The following is a 26,665-nucleotide window of genomic DNA, read 5'->3' as shown; positions in this document are numbered from 1 at the left end:
CTGCTGGTTCAGAGCAATGTGGTCTCACTGCCAGCAGCAGCCTGTCGAATGTATTCCCACCCAAGGGATCGTGGCGCCCTCGGAAGGAAGAAGTCCGTGCCTGGGTGGCAGAGATACAATCTTGCTGCTAAAGATCAATTAGCAAGTGGTTTTCCTTACTACCTTCCACTAAAGTGATAATCTGTGATATTTGGTTCTGAACATTGACTCTTCACATTTGTAACTTCAGTAGTTACTTTCAGATTGTCAGTGACATTACGACAGCTATTAAAATGTAAATATGCAATTATATCTAATATATTGGTACAACTATCTACACAATTCTTTCTTCTTAAGAAAACTGCAGATACATCACGAACTGAGTAGTTATACTACAGTTAGAATGCTCTGTTGACAAGTATCCTTGACAAACCATCTTCTGAGAAGAAAGGGTAACAAAGCTGTGAAAATAATTATAGAGGAAACACTGCAGTTAATTTAAGAGCCAGCCAATTTACTCAAGCCTGGAAACAGCAGTAGCAAACAAATGGTGAGGCATAGTAAAGAACAATTTTAAGAACAATTTTCCAGGAAAGATTTAGTTAACAATCCACTGACCGCACTGGATTTCTCATTAGTATCGAGCTGAATCTTATGACGGTTCATTCTCCCCATGAGAACAATACCTACATGTTACCAATTAGCTATTCTTTAGTGAAAGAGAGTTTTTCAGCATTACATTGGGACACATATGGGCTCTGTAAAAACATGAGATGTGTAACACACGGTAAACAGAAAGTAATGATCTTAAACAGGCCAAACCCTTGAATTCATCACTAATAAATGTCCCCATGCATTCAGCGGTACTGGCTGCTGGGAGCCTGTTTTCTTCAAGTACTTCAAACACTAAAATCCAGGAACATTTATTATTTTAATCCATTACAGGCAGTGGTTGATTTAACTTTATTGGTTGTGGTGGTGGTAGTAGTTATAGTAGGGGTAAAGCTATGTTCTTTTACACATCATTTCAAAAGGGCTTAATTATATTTTATAGCTCAGGCCAGGAATCCTGCTTGTTTTGTGTCTAACAAGGTTCAAATGGAGTTCAGGTCAGTGATGAATCAGAAGAGAAGTCAAAGATGGTTATCTATTTGAAATGAGCTCATCTCCCTTAAAGAATAACTGGGCAGGTACATCATGTTAATTACACGACTGCATACTAAATAACTGAAAAATCTCAATTCACTTGGTGATTCGGTAATTTTGGATTTTGTGATGCCTGATCACAGAGGGTATATTAAAGTTTAGATCCAAAGGGATTTTAATTTTTGGTCAAGGCTGTCTTTGGAGTACAATAATTTAGAATATATATGTAAAGCTCCATAGTGCCTTATGTTATTCCAATTAGGTGGAAAAGAACCGCACAACATAAACCAAGAAAAATAGCGTTCATTTTGCATCTGTGATTCCAGCTTTCAAAAGAGAGTGCTATATTGATATGAGTAGTACTTGGTTCTTTTATCATAAACGTTTTATTTTTAGACACCACCAGGTTTCAGAAAAGCAGCTAAACATTCTTACCCCAGCTCTACAGATTGACATGGAGATGTTCTTCGATTTAGAAAAAGATCTATGCATTTTCCCATCTTAATTTTAGGTGGCTGGTTGAAAACTTTGGCTTATTTTCAGGAGACAGCTGGTACCTACAAATGTCACTGATCACTGAAGTTGTAGATACTTCGCACAACTGAAAAATCAGCCACTGAATGGCTGCCCAGCAAATGAAGAATGACAAAATAGTGGATGCCACTCAAAATGTATCCCGTATAATCACTGCAAAGTTGATTTAGAATTACAGCTTTGATGTCTTGCTCCTCTGGCTCTACACTTAATTCAGAGAATTTTAACTGCTTTAGTAAACGAAATCATCTATGAACTAGAGGGTAATTTTCTTTATAAATAAACCATCCTGAAGATAGTGCCTAGCAACAGCTGAGCTCTATTTGGGCCTCTATAACCCAGTCAATTATGCTTGTGGAAGTCCAAGGCCTGACACGACACACCTAGGCCACACAAACTAAACAGGTTTCCCTGCATTCTTGGGATGTGGCTCCTGAGGATCAAGGACAGTCCAGGTCCAGGCTTATTCCAGTGTTCTCCCTTCAATCCTTCTTCCTTTGTATACTTCTCCGTATTCTCATGTGTGCCAACATGGTCATTAAAATGTACCTGTCCAGTGGAGTCAGTGTTGCAAACTCTTCTTTATTCCTGGGTTAGTTTTCAGAGAAATTAGTGCCCTGACTCAACTCCATGATCAGCTACCTGAGTAACTGAGCTAGCACAAGGCAGTGTGTGAAAATGTGTGGCTACCATAACCTGAATTGCCTATGAAATTGTGCCTTTTGTCTGGGCAGTAAGCTGGTGATTCCATCCCATAAAAATATTCTTGACATGGAAAAAGAGGAAACATGTCAGTATATCAATAATTTAAACAGCTTAAGGAACTTCCCTAAGATTGGAAATAATGTCTAATCTCTGTGCTTTATACCTCACACTGAAAAATGAAGACTGAATGAAGAACATCTCAGAAAGCATAAAATGTATAAAGAAAACATCCAGCTTTCACTATTATATCTATCTTCTCATGAATTTAAATGGTCTATTAAATTGACTTGCATATAAATACTGTGTCACCGACTATTGCCACATACAGCACTGGGATCACACAATCAAAAGAAATTCCAGTCTCAAAAAAAAAAAAAAAAAGTAATTAATTTCACAATAAAAACTGAAGGCATTAAAAACCCAAAAATATTTGTTCTGAATCAAATTTCATCTGAAATACTTCTAAAGCTGAGTTAACTCAGATAGCAAATGCAGAATTAGTGTATATTGTCTTGAATAAACAACTTATAAGGACCTTCTTATTCTTTTTTTTTACTCTCTGAAGTTAACGTGCTAGTTCATCAGTAGCAATTCTGAACCCTATTACAAAGTATCAGTAGGGAATCTGACCAGGATTAATAGTGGTACTCAGTCCTGAGATTAGATGGTGTCTCGTTTCATGGATTTTAGGCCATCTGTTCTTCCCTCCTACATTATACTCCTGCAGAACTATAAACGCACCTCCACCTCAGGGACTATAGAAAGGAATTAGAATTCTTCTGCTTTTCATTATCACAAGATTCAGTAACTCATTTCATTGTCAGAATAATCCCCTTTTACTCTTTCTTTTGCGCTTGCAGGATATGCCAAAATGACAAATAAAATCCCAGATGTTAGAGACCTGATGAGGTCTCCACCTTTCCTTGAGTGTTGGGTTTAAGCTACTTGGGCCACTGTGTCAAATCTGACAGGACCCTGATGCCCACACCCAATATTCATTAAGGTTTGTTAGTGATTTGTATAGCTGTCTACAAGCTGCACTTCCACCTCAGTCCTCAGTGGCCATTTAAATATTTAGTTTGTCCTCTGGCTTTTACTGACAGAGAATTAATTTCCTATTGTTCAAGTGTTGGAAAGAGTTTATATTTCTTTCTAAAAGTAACAAACGCCTTCTGGGTGTTGTAAATGGCTTGTTATTGCTGCATATTATTTTAGGTAGTCATATCTAATTTAAAGCTTTATTTCCCCATGGGCTAACTTGCATATCTGCAGCATCCAAAGGCTATGACAACGCCTTAGCAGAGTTTTCTCGAGGGAGTTAGTTAACTCCAAAATTAAGTTTGCTTTTTGTGCTATACCAATTCATATCTGCATTCAATTTCTAAAAGTTCTGTAAAGTATCTCAAGTATGTAATTATTTTCAGGTTTCAAGTAAAAATACTTGCAATTATCATAGGCTCAACTAGTGTTTATTTTTTTCCCCCTTATTTATATGCTAAAGTAATCATCTCTACATATGGGAGAAAGGGTTGGGGAATTCTGTGTACGATCTTTGAATATTTTATGTCCGTAGCTCTCTCAGTTCAGACACTGAGCAGCACAACCTCCCTCCCGCGCCCAGCCCGAGTAAAACAAGGCTCCACGGAGAGGCTACAGGCTTCTTTCTGTCTTTCACTTTGGGGAAAGAATGGTCCTCAACTTCTCTTAATTTATCTGGTCTTTTGGCAGGTAGGTAGCGCAAATTTCAACTACAAACCTGAACTAACTGAAAGCCATATGTTTAGAATTACACTCTGTTTTCTAGTATTTCTTGCTAAAACCTATTTCAATTCTAATGCCCTGTGACAGATAAGGAGTGCGACACACACCTCAAGCACGGTACCAAGCGATCTCAGATCTGACTGGGTATACGGGACTCGAGCTCTAAGCATTTGTAGAAGATTCCACATACTTCAGAGGACAAAAGGCACTGAACCAGGTCTAACAACAGTTCTTGCAGTTGGAGTTTTCATCAACAGTACAAATAAGCTGTCAAGCTAAGTGTTCGGTATTTAAAAAATGGGTACAAGTTTTAATTTGTAACTCTAAGCCACAAAAAATAAAATTACTAGAGATAGTTGTTTTATTGAACATCAATACAACAAAGTCCTACCCTTAAAGGCATCAGGAAAACTACGATGGTAACCTCATTAAAAGTAATTTTTTTTTTTTTACAAGGGATTTTGTTTTGTTTTGGTTTTTTTTTTCTTTTTGTGCCAGTACACTGCAACGGAGTCTACAACAGTATTACTTTACTAAAACCAATATACTGAGCACTTAACCATGAGTACAGAGGGGAACATAAGTATCCTAACAGAAATAGTAACCATGTTGTTATAAGTAACTGTTGTACTAAAACCTGAAAAATGTCCAAAAAATGAAGTCCCTTGACACACTAAAGGTTTGGGGTCGTACAACAGCGCAGCAGGATATATAGAAATAGAGGTGTTTTAGTTTGATCCAATTGCAATATGAGCATTCAACACTGACAATTTATTTTGTTAGAAGTGAAATCATTCAACTAATTAGCCCCTTTGTTTTTCAGAAGCTAAAACATTTTAGTTTCAAAAGAAATTAAGAAGAAAAATGAAACCAGAATGCCTTTAAGTTTCCATGATTAAACCAGTAAAGTCTAGAGGGAAAACTGATAATTAAAAAAAAAAAAAAAAAAAAGAGTTGGATAGCAAGCTTTCTTCTTAATTTCAGCCGTAAAGAAATGAAAGCAATACACAAGGTCATGCACTTTTATTTTCCCCTATAAGGGAGAAAAAATGCCAACAATATATATTCTTGCGATTTTTTTTTTCTCAGTTATTCCTAGCAAATAGGATTCCTTTCAAAACAACTTCATCTCCTGCATTAGAACTCATCTGGAAAAGGGGTCGTTTACACTGTTTATAAAACACTGCCACATAAAACGTGTAAAAAACCATATTTCACTAAAAATAGCTTGCGTAAGTAAGGGATTAGAGTAGTTTCTACTGCTATAATTGTTCCTTTGTAGTTTTTTCCATGATGTTTTTGAACAGTGTTTTTAACTATGTTTATTAAAGTCAGCACATCAAAAAGGATCAAAGAGTTCTCTAGTGAGAACCAAAGAAACCCCAAGCATATTGTGTTGTCTCACTGGGGAGTTATGCAGATTCAAGTAAACAAGTGCAAATTGTTGAGGTTTTAATGAAAATTTTCTACAATTATTGTATCTGAAGTCATTCTATATAATAACATCTGTACAGCAGATGGCCATACTGTACAAAAGGCAAGCAGTGCTCCTTTTTCTTCCTCTGTTTTAACAGTACATCTGAGATGACTACTTTTGTCATTGCGCTTAGCTTGGTTCAGCAAATAATTCGTAAAATGCAGCTGCTGCAGATGGTCACAATAGTTATTTGACTGTAAAATCAAAGACACAGTGAAGTATTCATGTATTAGTTTCATTCTTTAAAAAAAACCTCTGACATTAACCCTGATCAGCTCAAAAGGTGTGACTATAAAACCTTTTATAAAAAGAACAGTAGTGAAGAAGTGAGATATTTAAATGCTCCTTCCTCACAAGACACAGCTACAAACTTTTAAAAATTGAGTTAGCTTGCATAATTTCTTTGTAATAATAAAACAAATCTAGTTAGCAACTGTGGTATTCTTCTAAAGGATTTTAACACGAGACTATAATGCCATTTTCCCCGCACTGAGTATTTTATCTTCTCTCCTGAAGTTGCAATTTCCACTTTGGTTTCTATCAGCACTCTAAATTCAGATTAACAATTGAAAAAAAAGAATCCAAACTGTTTCTTAAAAGATTTTTTGACAATTTCTATCAGATTTGTGGAAGTGTGTCTTTTGCTCTAATTAAAACCTAATTTACTACACCATCACAACAGTATGCAAAACCTCATGCAGATATATTTTTCTTTTATAAAGTAGAGATAAAGCACTTTTAACTGGAAAAGAATGTGAAAAGAGTCTGTTGATGTCTATTAATTGTCTGGTTATGGAAGTTCTTTATTTAGAATAACTAACGTCCATTTTCATTAGATTTGACATCAGTATTGCTCCACTTCACAATGCCTGCCAGACTATGACCATACTGAAGATTCATGTATGGCTTATAACACATAAAATAAAGATTGATTTCCTCAGACTGCCAGAAGAATTAAGAAACAGAACTTCATAGCTGAAAATGTTTCTGAGGCTTAACATGCAAGGCAAGGTACGTCCTCCTTCTGGGAGGATGAAAACCTCCAGGGTAAGTGAAATACAGTGAGAGTTTGCCAAATTGCTTTATAGAACAGCGACGGAGCAGCCCGGCTTTGATGTATCGAAGCATGATGTGGACACCATAACGTACCACGGGACAGATAATGCCTGAATGATGGAGGGAACCGATGGAAGGGAAGAGGATTATTACACAGAAACAAAACTAAAACTATTTAAAGCACATTATAAAGGCTTTTACTCAGTTGCAGTGCCTTCTATTCTAGAGTTGTGATCCGAACGGAAAAGCGTGGGAACACAGACACTGTTTCTGCCTGCACTGCTGTTTATTAATGGATAAATCAAAAGTTTCAGGCCCTGGCACTTTCACAGGTTTTCATGTCCTATGAACCCTAAATTTTAGTTTTTAGCTTTTAAAACAATAAAGAAGAACTGAAACTTGCTGGCTTGAGGAAAAATATTTCTGATGAAAAAGAAATAAATCACCACTTCAACTGGCCAACAACTTGCTCCTCTCAGCTAGAGATCGTTTTACCTCACTAGCTACTATTCCAACTATCTACATCTGGCTCATCCCCACACCACGGAAATATACCATTTTATTAATTTTATTGAAATACTAATAAAACAATTTAAAGTGACACTCAAAATATCTCCATTTTAAATGAATCTCTGGTATCTGGTTAATTGTATTCGAGGTGTAAAGTTTCCTTGCAGTGCTTCAGTTACAAGGCCAGAGTGTCTGTTTTCCCTGTGTGACTCTCAGGTGTGCAGAGGAAACATGTAAAATTGAAAACTTCATAAATCTGGAGGAGAATAACAGCATGAGCCAATATTTACATAGTAGCACCTGTCAGGGCTCTGAATAATTATTTTTACATTTTTTTAACACAGAAACAAAGGTCCTAACAAGAAAATCTAGTTACAGAGTGAAAACTGTCAAAATTTTGCCCTTTGAATTATGTGCTAAATTATCGGAATACCAGAGAAGTGGTTCTCATAACCACTATTTCAGCCAGAATTCCATCAATAAATTAGTAATCACAAGCTAGGGGATATTAAGTACAGAATTAGTCATTCTTGGGTGCTCCCTCACAGAAAGGAAAAGTCAGGTAATAGAGTCTATCAGGGATTTGCTATTTTCTGTTGTGGATTTATGATGTTGGCTGGACCAGTTCCCTGCAATGCCCCACACTTAGAAATGGTCCCTAGACCACCACTCACACAAACCAGTAGCTCTTCCAACTTTAATAAAAAAAACCCCTTCTTACCTGCAGTTTTATGTCCACTTTTAATATTCAGGCTCCCACTGAGGTTTGAGAAAGAGACCAACAAACAAGGTTTACTGGGGTGTGGGATGGTTTCCATCAAAACAACCATTTGAACGGTGTGAAGGGAAATTTTCTGGAAGCACGAAAGGGCTTGCCACAAGTTTGCTTGCACTGAAGTCTTCTGCACAGTGTTGGTGGGCACTGCAGGTAGGAAGTCCTTTGTACTGGGGCGTCTGGATATCAAAGAGACATCCCCATCCGGAATAATGCCAGCTGATGAAGCAGCCTCCTTCCTGGGCACACCTTCATTTGTGGTTATGATCTTCTTCAAGAACTGGTTTATTTGGTCAAGTCTGGCAAAACTGAGATTTGCTTTCAAAGGTTTTGATATGTCCACATTTATGTCAGCTGTAGGGGAGAATTGGAGAAAAAAATGTGATAAGCTATAGTGTAATTATTCAAGCTGTGGGCAAATATTAGGCATTGAGTGGAAATAGCTTTTCCATCGTATTTCTACCATGTTTTATTACAAGGATGAATCAATGTTAAAACATAACAAAACAGTATTTTTAGCAATAAATCTGATTTAAAATATAATGAAAAATACTATAAGCAGCCATCACTATACATTTTAAAGGAAGAAACATGGCATAATGTGGATTTATCTCGTTTCTTCCCAGGGATCATCACAGCTATCTGAAACATATACTTTACTTGAGTGTGTAGGAGGGTAGATACATTAGTTCTTTTGTGTTAGAATAAAAATATACTTCACATTCTCTTGAGTTTTATATCCAGAAGAACTATTTGACTAAACTCCAAAGGCAACAGCGAACATTTTCAACACATTTAAATGAGTGAATAACATGTGTATTGTGTTGTTTCCTACACTGCTCATATGCAGCAGTCTTCAATGCATTTTCAAGATGAAACGTGAAATAAAAAGCAAAGACAAAAACTGAGGTATGTTTAGATTTCTTCGTTTTCCAGGGAGATTGGAATAATGTATTGTTTTTAAATTTTTTAAAAAATCATTATTATTTTTAAAATGTTTTTTTTGTCTCCTCACCAAAAAGGATTTTGGTGTTTCTCAGATTACTAAAAGACTCACGGGATTTTTAGAAATCAAAATGAATATGAACAACATTGTTAATAGTGATATCTTGGTAGCTGAGACGTAGGAATTGCCACAATTATTTCACAGATAGGAAGCAGGATTTTATGCAGTCTGAAACTAACTTTTGTGTTGCAGTTATCAGTAGCAATTCCTTACAGAAATCCAGATTTTAACTTAGTATTTAGCGTTTTTCATTTGAAATTCAGTTTTTGACCAGTAATGAGACAGCTATTCCAGTCAGGGGGAAAAATCCTTTTCCCTTTGCTGTTTGACTGCCACCACCCCAACCCCATGAACCAAAAGTGATTAAAATTCTGGGCATATATCTAAACTAGATTAAATGTTCAAACAGCACTACTTAGTTTTGAGTTTCATTATAAATATATACAGGAAACACTGTCTGTTGAAGGTTTTACACAGATTAATGAATATTTCATCAAAACTAGTTTCAAGTTGTCCAGGATCACAGCTTACTCTTAACACTGATGCAAACTAATGAGCTTCATTCTCCCATTCTTTAGGTAAATTTTTACACCAATGGTAATGGGCTGTAGGGGCAGAGTTCCAGAGCTGCTTTTAAGCACAGGTTCATACTGACTTCAGAGATCACAGGCATGTGACAAAGTACTTTTCTGATCCCCTCCCCCCAAAAATATCTGGCACATTTTCTACAAAGACAAAAGAAATTTATTAATGGCTGAGTAAGATCTGTCATAGCTGAACGAAAGAAAACCAAAACAATCTTAGACAAATGTCTGCACTATTCTACAGTCCAGAGATAACAGAAATGTAGGACTGAAAAGCTATTTTAAACTTAGAATTTCAATTACTGGTTTTCTGGAAATGCTTTCTCTTGCACTGAAAGCCTTCCACACTAAACTAGGAACTGGCAAAACACTAGCTAATTTGTGGGCCTAGCAGGAAGGCAAGTACCAAAGCTAGGAAGCTGGGCATTAGAAGAAAACAGGATTGGAAAGGACTGTTAAACACTGGAATTGGCTGATCAGGAAGGTGAAGGAGTCACCATCCCTGGAAGTGTTCAAGATGCAACTGGACATGGCACTAAGTGACCATTCTAGTTGACATGGTGCTGACCAAAGGTTGGACTCAATGATCTCAGAGGTCTTTTCCAACCTCAGTCATTCTGTGAAGATTTTCAGGCATCCAAAACCACACAAGGTCAACCTGGAAGATTTTTCAAAATCCTTATGTACTGACATTTTAATTAAAATCATGGGAAGAAAAATGTCACAACATTTCAGAAAAACTCCCCACACTCTTGGCACTTGGAATACCCTAAAATTTGTCTGCCTTTTATGAAGACACCACTGGGCCTCTCCTTCCTTTGAATAGAGGAAGGAGTTAGGAAGAAAGTAGAGACCCATGTGACATCAGGACATTAATTTATTTACAATACTCAGATGAAAACGAGCGTTTTTAAAATGAAATGTTAAGAAAACCAACCAAACAACTGCCTTATCAATTTAATTTTCTCCCTTAGTAATGTAGTAACAAAGGAATGAAATAGAATAGATGTTATTTATTGCTTTCTGCTAAATAATTAAGTTTCTAAGTTAGTAAAGGAGGACCTTTATTCCTTGGTGAGGCAACTTTCACATCTAATTGCTTTATCTAATACACAAATAATTGCCAGCAATTTTCTATGATAATAGAGCCCAGAAGAGGAAAAAAACCTCCCAAAACACCTCCCAAGCACCCAAAAACTGCTTGGACCTAAGTTGACTCAACAGGTGTCAAGGGCTTAACCCAAAGCTTAACACACCCAAACTGAGTGTGAAAGATGGAAAAGGAGATGAACACAGAGAGAGAAGCTCTTTTTGGGGCTTCTTTCAGCCAGGGCAGAGAAGACATAGGGCGCTGGTGCAGCTCAGTGGTGGAACATACTTGGCACCTGAGTGTGTGCTTTTATCACTGCTCTTGGCCACTCATCCAAGAAGGCAATAAAAGAAGGGCCACCAGAGAAATGCAAATGATTTCCCTGTTTTCTATTTGGAAACTGTGCATGTCACGCAGAAAAATCTTCTCATGATAACTTGACCAAGTTTTGTATGAAGTTATTATTATCCAGTAAATCAGCCCTGACAGAAATGTGGTGGCAGCCAGGAGCATAATTGCAGAAAATCTAACTTTGGAACCTTCACTGCAACTATTTTAACTATCTCATAATGATACAGGTTATTTTTACAACTGGTTAAAGATTATGTAAAGAGATTCTTTGGTATTTTAAGTAAAACATTCAAAAAGAAGAAAAACCTTACAATTGAGCAATCTTTAGTCTTTGACCTCCTTTATCCTTAGCAATGTAAAAGAAACTTTAACATTCCTTCTAAGGAAAATATATTTAAGTGATGGACAGAACAATGAAAACTGATGAAATATGTTGAACTATTTATAGGAGTTGATTAAGATAGATATTCAACAGCTTTACCAGATAATCAAAACAGGCTAAAAAGAGCTTTAAAATCTATGAGTCACACAGATTCAACTGGAACAAAAATGTTGGGGTGCAAAATCCGAGTGTAACAGTTTTTTTAAATTATTTTAAACACACTGGGAAGAACAGCACATAACATTGCATATATTCTATACCCATAGGAAAACACAGTCTGCCTGTAACTCAACTAACTCCCTGAATTGTCCAAAATTAAATCAGAATCAAGGCAGAGCAAAAGGTAGCTCAACGTCACCTTTAACTCCTCAATTTTATCAGCTTCTCCTTTGCCTGCAGGTGACTGGCTACCAAAATAATAACCCAATGCATTCTTTAGTTTTAAAACATATTAGCAATAACTTATTTTACCAGGTGTTATCTATTTCCAGAAAAAAAAAAAAGTAAAGAAATTACTGTGCTTGCAGATAGATTGCATCAAGTGAGTTATTTCTGTTATACTTAAAGCAAACTAAACTAGATGGTATCAAAGCAAATTTTGATTACAGTATAGCATTTGAATGTAGAATTTGAATTGCTTTTTCTCTTCATCAGTTTCTTCACTACTTCTCTTTAAATTACCCGGTAAATCCATGTATTTCAATTATTAGTTTCTAATTAGCCTTCACAACTTTTTCTGAACAGCAACTCGGAAACAGAACGATGAAATAACTAGTGAGTTAAAAGGAGATTAGATAAATAAAAATAAATTACACTTATTATATGCTCTCACCACACCAGAAGATGACTTAACAGTGCAGGAAAAAGAAACACTTTGGAATAATGAAATCAGAGAGGGAATTCAGGTCCCAGAGGCGATTCTATGGAGTTTTATGTTAATGTACACCTTGTGGGGGACCAAAAATCAACTGGAATAGTTTCCTGAAAACCGTTTCCAGCTATTTTCTCATTTTAAAAGTTCCAACTTCACTTGACCCATTAGTCATCATATTACTTACATTTATTATGTATTTTGAAGTCTATTACAAAAAACCCAATGGATTCAATATGGCCTGTTTGAACTAAATCATAACAACTATAAAAGAAAACCTATGAGCAGCATTCTGAAATTTCTGTCTGAAACAATTTCTCTCTTTGTCATTTTATTACATAGAGCTTCAGATAAAAAATTTCAGGATTATAAGTATTTTACCCTTGTTCTCCATAACATTCAAATTTGTATTGGGAAGATATAATTTTCATCTGTGAACTTGGGATAATGATGGTATTCAAAATGACTTTTTATTCAGAGGGCTAAGGATGAATAAGCAACACATAAATAACAAAAGCTCTTAGCATGTTGGTCCAGATAAATTCTAGCTCTTACTGGAGCTGGAAGCTTCAGTGGGCTTATTCTAACAATTGCCATAAGTTAACGTACACAATGTTACCACTTCAACGACTTAAAAAATACCATAGCATTTTCTTAGTCTTAAATACCAGAAAGTAAATGCATGAAAATTAGTCATAAGCTGAATATGGACAGGCTGGATCAATGGGCCAAGTCTATGAAGTTCAATAAGGCAAAATGTGAGTCCTGCACTTGTGTCATAACAATCCCATAGCGTGCTACAGGCTGGGAAAGGCATCTAGAAAGCTGCTTATTGGAAAAGGACCTGTGAGTGCTGGCTGACAGGAGCTGAACATGAGCCAGTGTGTGCCCAGGTGGCCAAAAGGCCAGTGGCATCTGGCCTGCATCAGCAATAGTGTGGCCAGCAGGAGCAGGGCAGTGATTGTCCCCCTGCACTGGGCACTGGTGAGGCCACACCTCGAGTACTGTGTCCAGTTTTGGTCCCCTCAATTCAGGAAGGACACTGAGGTGCTGGAGCACGTCCAGAGAAGGGCACTGGAGCTGGTGAGGGGTCTGGAGAGTAAATCATACGAACAGCAGCTGAGGGAGCTGGGGTAGTTTAGCCTGGAGAAAAGGAGGCTCAGGGGGGACCTTACAGGTCTCTACACCCTCCTGAAAGGACACTGGAGCCAGGTGGGAAGTGGCCTCTTCTACCAGGCAACCAGTGACAGAGGAAATGGCCTCAAACTGAGCAAGGGGAAGTCCAGTTCAGGAAGAATTTTTTCACTGAAAGGGTGGTCAGGCATTGTAATGGGCTGCCCAGAGAGGTGCTAGAGTCACCATCCTTTGAAATGATCAAGAAATGACTGGACATGGGACTTAGTGCTTTGGTTTAGTTGCCATGGTAGTGCTCAGTCAAAGGTTGGACTTGATGATCTTGGAGGTCTTTGCCAGTCTTAATGATACTATCATTTGTAAGACTGGGATCTGTTTAAAGACTGAGAAATGTTGAAACGTGACAGAGAAAAAGACACCATTTTCTAATAACTGTTTCATTTTCCATAACCCTCATTCAGCAGTGGACCTTTTACTTCTCACAGCTAATACAGAAAAGGCCAGGTCTTTCCCCTCAAGACTGGACAAGGATCTCGCTCTCCCCTTCCCCAAGAGGGCTGTAAAATACTAAACTTCCTAATACATACAGTACTTCTATAGAAAAAAACTAATATTTATCATAAACTCTGAGGATTTAATTTCCTAGTCCTAAACAGGAGAGGAGCAGACGATGGCATGAAACATTTTAACAACAGTGATATTTTTTCTCCCTCAGCCACCCATCCTGATGTAGTGACTTAAAACAGATGAAATATGAGGAAGGTAAAGGTAATCTTGAGCTCTGATTCTGATTTGGAGTCAGGGTGGCCCTTCAGCAAAAGGGTAATGGCTGAATTGCAAAAATTAAATTTATAAAAATAGGAAAGAGACATGTAAAGAAAAGACCAGCTGTACTGTTCTCAATTGTCTGGTCAAGCATCAAAAGAGACACAAATTAAGAGAAATTGAAAAGCAAGAAGAATCCAAATGAATTGTTTTTATCCTCTAATTCATCATTCCCAATTTGGATCAAGGCAAAACAAGGAAGAAACTTGAGACAAGGCTTCAGAGGCCATCTGCAGTCCATCTCGCATTCTGCTTCTGTGAGACAGATGCCAGTTACTCTAGAATGGTAGTCACTGCTCAGTATTTCTACCTACTGCTGCCTGTGTGCTGCAGCCCCACAGAAGCAGCTCCCCGAGGCCAATAGGGCAAACTAGAGCCTTCAGGGAGCTGAAGCACCCTGAGCTGTGCCAGGTGCTCCCCACAGGAACAACACCTACCTCCACGACCCAGTGTGTCACTGGCATTACATGAAGGTGACACTCAGACATTAACAGCCCCAGCTAGCCAGTGCCCAGCTTTGAGATCTCAGACAAGGCTCAGAGTGATGCAATTCTAATAATTTTTTTGAAACTGTCACAAGTAAACCAAGATAAATTGTTTTAGGTCAGGGAGCCTGAAGATAGCATTAATAAACAATGGAGGGTTACTGCTATTCAGTAGATGCTGACTGAAATTAAGCAACTGTGCAGCTACCAAATACAGCTCAGGAGTGTGCCAAGGGCTGGGTGGTGAGGCCAAAAGCTACAATGGGGGCATCAGGAGGCGCTATCATGAAAGGAAAACCCTGGCTAAGGGAAACATTAACTCTCTCAACAGAGTCAGGGAAGATGAAGCACAATACAGTGAGACAAAATAGATTGTTCCAAGACATGGAGCATGTTTGCGGAAAAGAATACATAAATACTAACTTTCTATTTTCTGCTTATATGCTGAATAATACATCTATATTAAGACACACATGGGGAAAAAAAAAGAAAAAGGTTTCAGAAAATGGAGCAAATGTTTGAAATAAGTGTTAAAAGAATGCCAATACAGAAAATTATTATAAGGAAATATTTTCCAACTTATCCATGTGGCTCCAGTGTGCAGTTTTCATTTTCTGTACTTAAGCACATAAGAAAATAAATTTAAAGAAAATGTTGTACGCACTGTTTTTAGAAAGGTACTTTGATGATTTTACTCATTATTACAGTGATATTGCAGACAATAGATGTGTCAAATCCAAAGCAATACCTACAGGCTGGTACACCTGTTTGGAATATTTCTCTTTGCCCTCTTAATCAAATAAATATAATTTCATGGCTACAGTGTCAGTGCTTTAAAAACTTGTTTGTAAAACAGCAAAGGGAAAAAAAAAACCTACTAGAAAGCTCAAAAGTTTTGCAAATGACCCAGAGTTAATTAGAAAAGTCTGCACCCCGGCTAGTTCCCCTTCTCACGTGTCAGCTCTCATTAAATCAAAAAATTCTCCTTTCAAAGTTAACAAACACCACGGTTAACAAAACTGTTAAACTGGGATCAAGTGGGCACATTCCTAGGTTTATATATGATGTCATGCTAAGCAGCCCACAGCTGAACTTGCAAGTAGTATGAATGATTTTTCAATATATTAAGTATCTGATCTAATGCTAATTTTCTCTCTATAGGCTAACTGTGCTGGGAACAGGTGGCTCTGCTTTCAATTACAGAGGGCTAACATGCCAGTGTGAGGCCTGGATTAGTTCACCTTCTCACAGGGAATTTGCCTCGGTTGGGAATGGATTTATTATGGCTTCACACATGGAACGGAGCTCATGTCAGCTGAGGGCAGTGATACATCATATGATTCAAATTAACCTGCTGTGGACTGTTCCGCAGGGCTGATATTGTGTATTAAAATGACGACATTTTTAAAACAGCTTGAAAGAAACCAGGATTGCTGAAGTGCAATGGTTCCAATTTGTTCCAACTAATCTATCACCTGCTGGAGATATTATTCTAGTGGGTTTCTGGTAGCTGCTATTTTCCAGGTTTCTCCAAACCACTGACCTTGGTAATGGATACAATTGTTGCCTCTGCAAACAATGGGGAAAAAAGGCTGGAGAGAGTGCCATGGCGCAGTTCTGATTATTGTTTTTTATACCTAACCCTAGATCCCCTGCTGTGCCCCTCGTGGTCCCCAAATCAAGTGTGGAGGGACTGGCATGAAAGAGAAATCCACCACGTCCCCAGGTCTCACTTTATCCTTCAGTGGGACACAACAGCTTTTAGTTTATTTGGATATTGTCTTCTGCAGAAATTACTTATAAAGATGAATTACTTCACATCTAATCCAATGCCTTCCCAAGAAACCACTGCAGAAAGAGGACTTCAGTATAAAGCATCCATAATTTGTGTGCATAAGGCAATTTGTATGAAGCTGTACTTCCTAAACATGTTTTTGTATCATTTGCATCCAGAAAGACTACATCAAAGACAGCTTTTATAGGTAAGAAAGGTGATCAAAAAATCCAGAAGGACTAGAAGGTAAAGGCAGTAATTTTTCAAAACCTATTAAAACAAGATGGTCATATTTGTTCCTCACCTAATGAATTATATCCAATGCTGAAGTAATAAATAGCTCACTTCTATGTATTAGACAAAAATTAGATGTACAATCCAGTAACAGACTGAATATAAAAGATAGAGGGTCATGTAAAGTGATGTAAATGGAATTTTAAAAATTTTAAATAATTACTTTCTGTAAAAAGAGAAAGAATAGTCCTTTAATACATTTTGGGGTTAAAGTTGAGGTCTGTTCCCACAGGCCTGATGATGAATGCTTATTTCTCCTAGGATCCTATTACCTTAAATCTGGAAGAAATATAGTTTTTCTTTAGTTGCCAAAAATGTACAAAATAATCAACTCATGTGGCAAGAAGTGCATTAATGTATCCTGTTATTCTCATTTAATTAGTGGTTTCCAAGTTTAGCTACTTGCTGTAGTTTTTTGATCTTCGAGCTAATACAGACTGACAACCTGGTTTCCTGTGTGGTGAAACCATACAATTTTTCTGTGGAACACCATCTACTTATCTACTTCAGCTGACAAACTATTTGCAAGGAGTACTGGTTTTATCTAACACAGCAAACACTGGGAACCACTTACAGATTTTCTTCTGTTAACTGCTTGATAGTATTTTGCATTATAAAATATAGGCATGTTTGATTCTTATATTTGAAATTTAACCTCAGCACACCAACAACGTATTTTGAAAGAAAAATTGCATTTCAATTAAACCACTGAACTCTGAACACTTAAAATCAACACAGAAAACTGTATAGTTATCCCAACAGCTACATATTTTTGTCTGCATAGGCACAGCTTTCAAAGACGTGCTGACTTTTCATCTGTAACCAACAGGCAGCACCTACCAGGTACATTCAATGCATTTCAGCAGTTTACTCACTAGTTATAAACCACATACACATAAATGACTATGAAGACACACGCTATGTCATTAGAAAATAGGTCACTTAGTAGCAGCATTCTTTGCCAGACACTCACGAAAAAAAGAATACCCTTCAAGGCCTGCAGCATAAGTCTACTCCAGCGGTGCCTTTATTTATTCAATTTATTAGCTAAGCTGTCTCCCATTGGTACCTTTATTTATTCAATTTATTAGCTAAGCTGTCTCCCATCACACATACTGTTTGTTGACCTTGCAAGAACTCTTGGGAGTTTTGCTGTGATTCTTGTTCTCAAAGAACAACTGCCAGCTGAGCTAGGATCTGGTGGTGTAACACTTTCTCCAGGCCTGCTGATGGCCAAGCTACCTCACCCTGGAAGAAGCTGTGGTTAGGGGACTTCTTGTCCCGCAGGGGAGTTAGTAACTCATTTTCCAGTAGCCTGCTGAGGAGCTGTCAGGCTCCTGTAACTCTTTACATGTGCTGTTCTGATGCAATCACATGCAGAATGAGCCTTCCATTACTCATCAGGGAAACTTCCATCCCCCAAGGAAGGCTTCTTGGTAAAGGTTAGTTTATTTGAAGAGGATCTCATACGGTAAAAGCTGAGGTTAGAAAAATCTGCAAGGGTTGGTGGAGCTGTTTTGTTGTACTACACTGGCAAACACTTCATTAAAATTCAGAGAAATCACCCTTGAGTCATGTGTAATGAAAGTTCCAATTAGCAGCAAAAAGATGATGGAAAAAAAAATATTTGGCTAAGAATAGATCCTAGAAGAAATCTCTAAAGTTTTAAATGCTTTGCAAGAATAAATAAATTGAAGATTATAATGCATTAATTTATGGTTTTCCAGTTCCCTATTCAGTAAAACAATATGGAGGGGAGAGATTTAACACTAATGTAAGACACAACTGAACCAGTGAGATTGGGGTGGACACTTACAGTATTTGTGAATATGCAATTTGCAAGCTGGTGCCAGCTGCCATGTTTGCTAGTTTAGCTAGGAATCTGTCCTATTTACCACACAGCATCAAGGAAACTCAGGTGTGTAATAAATTAAATATAAAGGCTGTGCCAGGAAACTATAGTGAGAACCTTGAGAGAAGTGGAATGCACAAATGAAGAGTTTGGGAATATGGAAATCTGACACGTGGGGACAGAGGACATACAAGAACCAGAGGCAGAAGGATAAAAGAAAAGCATTCTGGCAGCAGTGACCACAAGGTCTCTGATAGTAGGTATCTTAACCCCTCTTGTGCTGTTCCTGATTAGAATGAAAACCCATCATTACTATCAATTAACCATTTTTTATTCCCAAATGACAGCAGAACATGCAGTAGGCCTGAAGATTCAAAGACCTATAAATATACCCAAATATGGATCAATATAAAAAAGCTCTGCATTGTCAAGTGGTTTTAAAAGTCTTCCCTAAAATGATGTCTTTAGATAGCATGGAAAACCAAAAAAAATAGGCAATGATGAGGTTGTTCACATACTTTGTTGTTGCCTTGAAATGTGCAAAAATGTTTTTTCAAGACACTTAGCCTCAGTATTTATAGTCAGGGGTCAAATATGCGTGCCTCATTCACTGGTTACTCAGTTTGATGTCTTGGGCTCTGATATTTAGAAGTGATTACTGCTTCACCCAAAGACAATATGAGCTGCGTTTCCAACATCAAAGTCTATGTTTTCAAGTACTTTGGAAAACTAAATTGTGTGTTTTAAGTTGATAACCTTAATAAAATGAGAAAACATTTAATGTCCCTGAGCTTCAGCTGTTTTCTGTGAAATGGCAAGGGCATAGTATTCCACCATCCACGTAAAGGTTGTGCAGGTAAATTAGTATTTCTGTAGTGCTCAGGTGCTACAGCTATAAGGCATGCAAAGGTAATTCTGCTGCAGATCCAGGATTAGATAGTGCGCTGTAAGATTACATGAACAGGTAACTGAATGAACAGGAAAATCCAGTACTGAAGAGGTTCTCACTAAATGACTGATCACGCACTCTGTGCCGTGTGAAGTAAGGATACTCAGGATAAAAAAAAAGAAATAAGTTAAATAATAATTCGACTAAGTATAACAAATATGTGTATGAGAAAATAGTTATGATGCATTTTCTAACTTTGACCATAACCTCAATTATTCTACATTGTAATGTAGCTATAAATACATACTTCACAAAATAGGGACTGCAATTTGCAGGAATTTTTGATGCTCTGGGAATGGAACTTCAGGTCACATGATGTTGCATAAATGCTAACAAACCTCTACTCTACACCACTTAAATTAATTAAAGAATTAATGAAACACAATTTTTTTTAAATAATAATTTTTAAATTTTACTGTATCAGCATTTTAGGTGATTGGAATTTCCAGGGCCAGGTATCCAGATTTCAAAGAACCCAAGAGAAGATGACTTAGAAAAATCTTTAGAAATATTATTAAAGTCATATTTTCTAAACACAGTTGCAGTAACATTTCAGTTTTCTAGGTCTAGAGGCAGGTAGACTTCATTCTGCTGGAAATTTGACAAATTCAGCCTTTCTAAACTTACTATGGGAAGAAAATTAATAATTAGACCTTAAACCAATGACTGGTCCAAGACTCCCATTGTCCAGCTTTCACTTTCATTCAGGGTAATTGCTGGAAGAGAATTTCGTATTCATGAAAAAGGAATATGACACATTTCTGATTATCTGATATAATAGAATAATTAGTCATAGAATAATTAGGGTTGAAAGGGACCTTAATGCTGATCTTCAAACTCCCCTGCCATGGCAAGGGACACCTTCCACTAGATCAGGTTGCTCAGGGCCCCGTTCTGTGTCTATGTGTGCACATCTACAAACAGATTACAACAAAAAAGAAAGATTTAAGTGCAGCACTTACCTGGTCCATTAAGGAAGTCTTTAATTTGTACAGTGATAAGAGGAGGTGGAATACCACTTTTAGCATCTACCTCTCCTGCTACTGTCTGCAGCCAAATCTTGCAGTAATCCAGAGCTTCTGGAAGAGTCTTCCCAGGATCTAGAGATGATAATAATCATAGTCATTAATTATATTACAGGAATATGATATATTACAAAATGCTATGTACAAAATTGACTAGACAAAATTAAAGAGTTTTAAAGGTATTTATGGTAAATACTATAATTAATATAACTGGTTTACATATCACCTACAGACACATGCACATGTAGAATAACGCAGTCATGGATAAGAGGACAAAGCCCTAATTACAAAAATTTAGAAAACATGCAAAATCACCAAGTAAAATATGGGTCAAATACATCAATAAAGCAAGATGACTGTAAATAGCAGACAATTTCAGCTTTAATTAATGACTAAGTAAGGACACTTAAGGACTCCTTGCAAGAGAACCTGTGCTCAAAAGCTGCTACTAGATTGTACTGTCATTGCTTGGTAGAGAATATAATAATGGAAAGGTAAATTATAAAGGCAAAAAACACAGAATGCTATGAGAGCTCAGGGAGAGAGCATGACAATAGTGCAGTTGTATCATTCCCTTTGGAGCTTCACTCAATAGCTAATCAGTAGCTATTCTTGGGTACCACCTTGAATGGTGGTTCTTTTCACTAGTCTATAGTACTACAAAAGAATATTAAAATTAAATCCATTCAAGGGGTGTTCTTGTCTTCATTTTCCACGTATCACACATAGCAAAAACAGTTGAGTAAAAAGGCTTTTTAATCTTTAGGGACTCACGACCTTCATTATGAGCATTCTCAATTCTGGCATGATGGTCTTAAATTATAAATAATCAGTCACTGTTTATTATTGAGCCTGCTTTGTTAATTATTGAATGTCTGTCTCATCCTCAACTTAAGGAGATTTTGTTGTAGCTAGTCTCTCCTTTTCAGTCAATTAAAAACTGCTATAATTGCTTTGAGTTTTACTGAATTAATTCCTTTCAGGAACAGGGTTTACATACTCAGTGTTATATTCAACATATGGTATTGTGGTATCACAGTCATATGTGGACTTGGTATATAAAGTCAGCTTTGGAATTTGTGTTTCTTGACCTTATCATGTGATTCATATAAAACTTGGCACATATGAACCCTTATGTGATTTCAAAGAACCTACTGAAACCATTGATCATGACTTTAGATCTATATGGGAAAGATCAAAAGTTAGCACATTCTTTTGTTTTTATTTGATCAATTTTCAGGCAATGACTTTACAGCAGTATTTGTACTGTATGGCATATACATTACAGCCTTTTCTTCCCTCTATTCCTTCTACACATTTATGAAGTCAGCTCTCAACAGTTATTTAAGAGCTATCACTGCATACAACAGATTTTTATGTTTTCCACGAGAATTTCAACATTTTTATGATACTTAACCCCCCTTTTCTTTTAATTACAATAAATAGAGTGGTGTGGCACACTCCCTTTTCTATAGTAACTGTTTTAGGGAATATCTTGTGTCTGGCATTTTTCTAGCATACTGAAAATACTACTACTACTACTACTACTACTACTACTATTACTCATCATCATCCTCTTTATCACCAAGGTACACATTTTTTCCTAAACACAGATTTGTAGCTGCTCTGAACAAGGATGTTATCTCTGACTTGGATCTATAAAATAATATCTTATTTTGTGCTGGTAGATCATCATAAACAGCTAACATTCTAATGTTTTTCAAAATATATAGAGTAAAGCATTGTAAAAATGACTGAATATTGCTCAATGAACATCACTGAATTGATTATATTCATCTCTAAACCACTGTTCTTCTGCAAGTATTAATATAAACATTTAGGTGTACCAATATGGCACAAAACATTGCAATATGCCATTATTTTGTCTCATTTCTGGAAGGTATCATCCCATACGGTATAGAGTGACCTGTATCTTCCACCAGCTTTTCAGAAAATCCACTACATTTAGCTGAAAACTTGCTTTGTAAAATATACAGATAGTCTCATTATCCTAAGATGTGTTTATGTTATTAAATACCTAATAATTACTTCAAAGTTGTAGCTCTTTCAGGTTGAAAATATCTCTGATGAAAAGAACTTACACAGCAGTAAATCCCTGCATGACATATTTCATTAACTATACAAACTGCCCTCAGGCCACTGGGAACTGCAGCAGTTAAGCACAGAGCCAAAAAATAAAGCAACCATGGGACTCTCAGGTTTTGTTTTTTGTCAGAGATTGTTTTGCTCTGTCATGTCTCCAGGGTGTGCAGCACTGTCATCTCTTCATCACCTGGGGCACTGCAGGATTGGGATATGTGAATAGCAAGGATTTCAAAATTCACACAGTAGGAACACAACATGAAGGAAACTCAACGCACAAAGTTAGCACAAGTCCAACAAAATACATTACTTTTAACCCATCACTGATCTTACTGACTTCAAGCATTTTTAAATTCAAGCGAAATTGAGCTATATTGAGGAGTGAAATTGAGGAGTATTGTACTGATAATTTTGCATCAGAGGTAATAGTATCAAAGGGCCATGCAAAGAGCCACCTTGAGGGCTTCCAAACCCATGGCACAGAGTTAATTTGGAACCTGGGCAACAGACTTGGCTGTCCAACCAAATAGGCCAGTATTGAGTTTTTATGCAATGATAAGAAAGCTAAAATCCAGAGGTTTCAAAATTGACTATGCTTGTGTATATGAAAAACTTGAGGGAAGTTCCAAATAAAATGTATGAGGGTAAGACAAATGCATATCTCAAGGGTCAAACAACCAAAAGATGTGTGTCCATATGAAAATATTTTCTAAGGTAGAAAACAGCACGTACATTTTTATAGGATCAAGAACCAGGAAAGGAATAAAGCAGTATCAGTCAATTAATCCCTATGCCAAAAGGACAGGAAACAGAGAAGCAATTGCATGAAAAAAACGGAATTTTAGAATGAAAAGTGAGGAATTCATGATGAGAACAGCTATTAGAAAAAGGACTCTGGTCTCTCAAGGAAATGATGGAAGCATTCAGAATGTTTAAAAATACACTTGACAGAACACTATAAAATATACAATTGGGAACAATTATGCATCAGCAGGGAACTGGTTCTGAATAATGTATTATAATAGGTCATTTCCATTTCCATTTTCTATGATTCTCTCAAAAATCAACACTTAAATTTGCAGTTATTTGTATAAAGAAAATGCTGGAGAACACCCAGGGGATGCATATATAAGTAAAAGGAGAGGCTAGAATTACTCCACAGCAAGCCAAGAGAGAGAAAAGAAAGGACTGAGAAGCGAGGAGCAGTGAAGATGGCCAGAAATTTTATCCTCTACACCATGTGAAAAATTTGTCTGTGGGAGCAAAAGAAAAATGATGAGACAACAATCACAGATCAACAAGACTTTAAATTACAAGACTGTAATTTAAAATCTATAAGACTGAGAAGGTTGAAGCCATCAAAAGATGCACATTTACCTTCCTCCCTCCCCTCTAAAATAAAAATTTTAAAGAATATCTCTGGCTATCTTTGAATTCACCCAAACATCCAAAGCCACTTTTAGCCTTGCTGAGATTCAAACCTCAGCTCCAAACTTCACTTTATGCAATATCTTCCTAAACTTGACTTCAATTTGCCAGCTTTTGATTTCACTGCTATCCCCCTGGTCTTCCATTAACAGCAGACAGCAAAACTTGTGAGCAGAACAGGGAGTAAAGGGAAAAACTATGAGGAAGGCAGGAGAAATTTCGCATCTTGAAGATTTTCATTCTCCAAAATGTGTCTTTGCTCCTCTTTGTAGGTGGCAGCCAGGCCAGCTAAGGGCACACAGCCTGTGGGAGGGTGGAATGGGGGAGCTCAGGGACCCAGAGCCCGTCAGCCCCGGGCAGGGACGTGAGCAGGACTGCGGCTTGGTCTGCTCCGCTGGAACGCCACCCTGCCACACGAGCCCTGCAGTGTGCGTCCATCTCAGTGCGTGAATCATGGTTTGGTCTGCACTCAATTTGAGAAGCCGGGATGACGCTGCAATCATCTCTGCATTTGAAACTCTGAAGTGGAACGTTTGGTCTTGTTTTCAAAACGGTTTCCACTGGAATTCAAAGAACACAAGTGGAAAATCATTTCTGCTAGCGTACTCGCAAGTGCTGTGTCAGGAAGCTCAAAAATGAGCACTTAAAGTAAGCTGAGGAATGCACATTCCCAGGCCAGTTTGGCTTTATGGGTGGGGGCTGCACTGCTCCCCCCTCCTCCATGACTGCAGATGTACGGGACAATAAATATACCCAGAGGGGAACAGGTGACACTCCAGCAGAACTCCCTCAACGCCATGCTAGGAAACAGCCTTAAATCCTCTCCCTGCCATGTAGGGAGCACGGGCTGACAGAGAGGCAGTGAATCAGGCTTCCCACCAGAGCCAGCCTGCGCTGCTTCTCATGCAAAAGCCTGGAAAAGGCTTTCCATTAGATCAGAGGTTACATGTGGTCTTAGCTACTGCATCTGCTCTTCATGGACCCCCTGCCATCAAAGGCGTGGGTGTCAAATAAAATAAAATAAAATAAAAACCAAGAATAGTTCTGGATGGCCTCACAATGACTGTTTTTCACAAATGAGTCGTTGGTGGAAGTGGAAGAAATTCCATGCATAACAGATATTTACTTCTGTTAAATTTCTCTGCCTTGAAACAACCAAGCACCAGAACCTCCTCTTTGAAAGTAAACAAACAAACAAATAGAAAATAAGGTTTTTCAAGAATGCCCAGAGTACAGTGGTCAGGAAATGAGGCAATTTTGTATCTGGATTACATTACCTGAAACAAAGCAAATAAAGATTTAAAAAAAAAATATTTATAAAAGCAGCTTAGATTACATTAAAAACAATTGCACCCACTTTTATTTAAGTAAAAATGGCCAAGACTCTGTTAGCAAAAACTAACAGTTAGCAGATGTCGTTTTCTTAAATATAGGACGAGCATTTAATAAAAAGGGTCATTTTACAGTATCTTTCAGTCTATTTTTACAGAATCTCACAAGTAAACTTGAGGAGCAACCAGGTTTTTTTTAGTGCCACTTATTAAGGAGTTAAAATCTATTCCATTAATTTATTTACTTTGATTTCAAGTTCCTGTACCTTGCAGTAGCATAACTGCAATCAAGCTGCACAATTACAAAGCACAAATGAAGCAGTTTAGTATGACCATAATAAAATAGAGCTAACATTTCAACAATCTAATAAGTCTCCTGCTTCTACAAATTGACTTGCCAGTGCACTCGGTTGTAGAGAAGACTGAGGAAGCACAACCATTGGGTCTTCAGCTCCCAGGCAGGCAAATGCTACCACATCAGAAACTTGTCTGATGGAAAGCTGCTGCTACTGACTGCCAATTAATAAACTAAGAATGCTGAACTTTTAAATAGCCCATTTCCTCCTATTTAATTCTGAAGTTCTTATTCCTTTCATGTTTCAGAAATTAAGCTAAAACTGAATAACACAGCTAGTGTCAGAGGAGCCAAGTTCTTTGGATGAAATTTGGTGTTTCAGCCACTGTACAACGCTGTGTCTCACAACGGGAGTGATAGTTTAATGTGCAAGATTGTGAATTTTATGCTCTATTCAAAATTAATAACAAAACCCTTGTCCCAAATAAAATACATATGGCTTCATAACAGTATAAAATCTTCATTTCCACACAATGTTCAAAGCAGCAAACCATCATGAAGCAGTAGCCCTTAATTCTGTCACCAGCCTAACTATTATTTAAAATTAATGTTGGCACAATTTAAAGAATAATTTCCCTGTTTTATATAAAAGTTCATAAAATAGAGTGCCATCAAATTACCTGTTAGAAGCCTTTCTAAAGTCTAGAAAATCTTTGTTGACTTACAACTAAACAACATATTTCTTAGAAGTACACTACTGGGAGGTGAGGGATGAAAAGCACAACTAGATCCAGACTACCACCAGGTTTTCTTCACCCCGAAGTTTTTTGTGGAACTTATGTCAATCAAAAAATAAGACCTTCCTAATTTCTCAACAGATTTCTGTATTTGCTTCTGCTTAGCAAAAATTTGAGGGCTGTTTCAGGACTGCAGGTTTTTTTCT

The 26,665-nt window shown here is 37.3% G+C and overlaps 1 protein-coding gene across 1 annotated transcript in view; it reads right to left on the bottom strand.

Annotated features, from left to right (window-relative positions):
- VPS13B (vacuolar protein sorting 13 homolog B) overlaps window positions 1-26,665 on the bottom strand; it is a 429,788-nt gene that overhangs the window by 86,737 nt on the left and 316,386 nt on the right. The window contains exons 36-37 of the mRNA XM_066334019.1: window positions 20,503-20,640; window positions 7,890-8,297 (exon numbers count right to left, since the gene is read on the bottom strand). Of these exons, the coding sequence (XP_066190116.1) occupies window positions 7,890-8,297; window positions 20,503-20,640 (546 nt within the window). The remainder of the gene's footprint in view (window positions 1-7,889; window positions 8,298-20,502; window positions 20,641-26,665) is intronic.

The sequence above is a fragment of the Sylvia atricapilla genome, chromosome 1 (assembly GCF_009819655.1).
Source record: "Sylvia atricapilla isolate bSylAtr1 chromosome 1, bSylAtr1.pri, whole genome shotgun sequence".
Lineage (NCBI taxonomy): Eukaryota > Metazoa > Chordata > Aves > Passeriformes > Sylviidae > Sylvia > Sylvia atricapilla.
The sequence above is the reverse complement of the archived record's forward strand: the minus strand, read 5'-3'. Positions and strand labels throughout refer to the sequence as shown.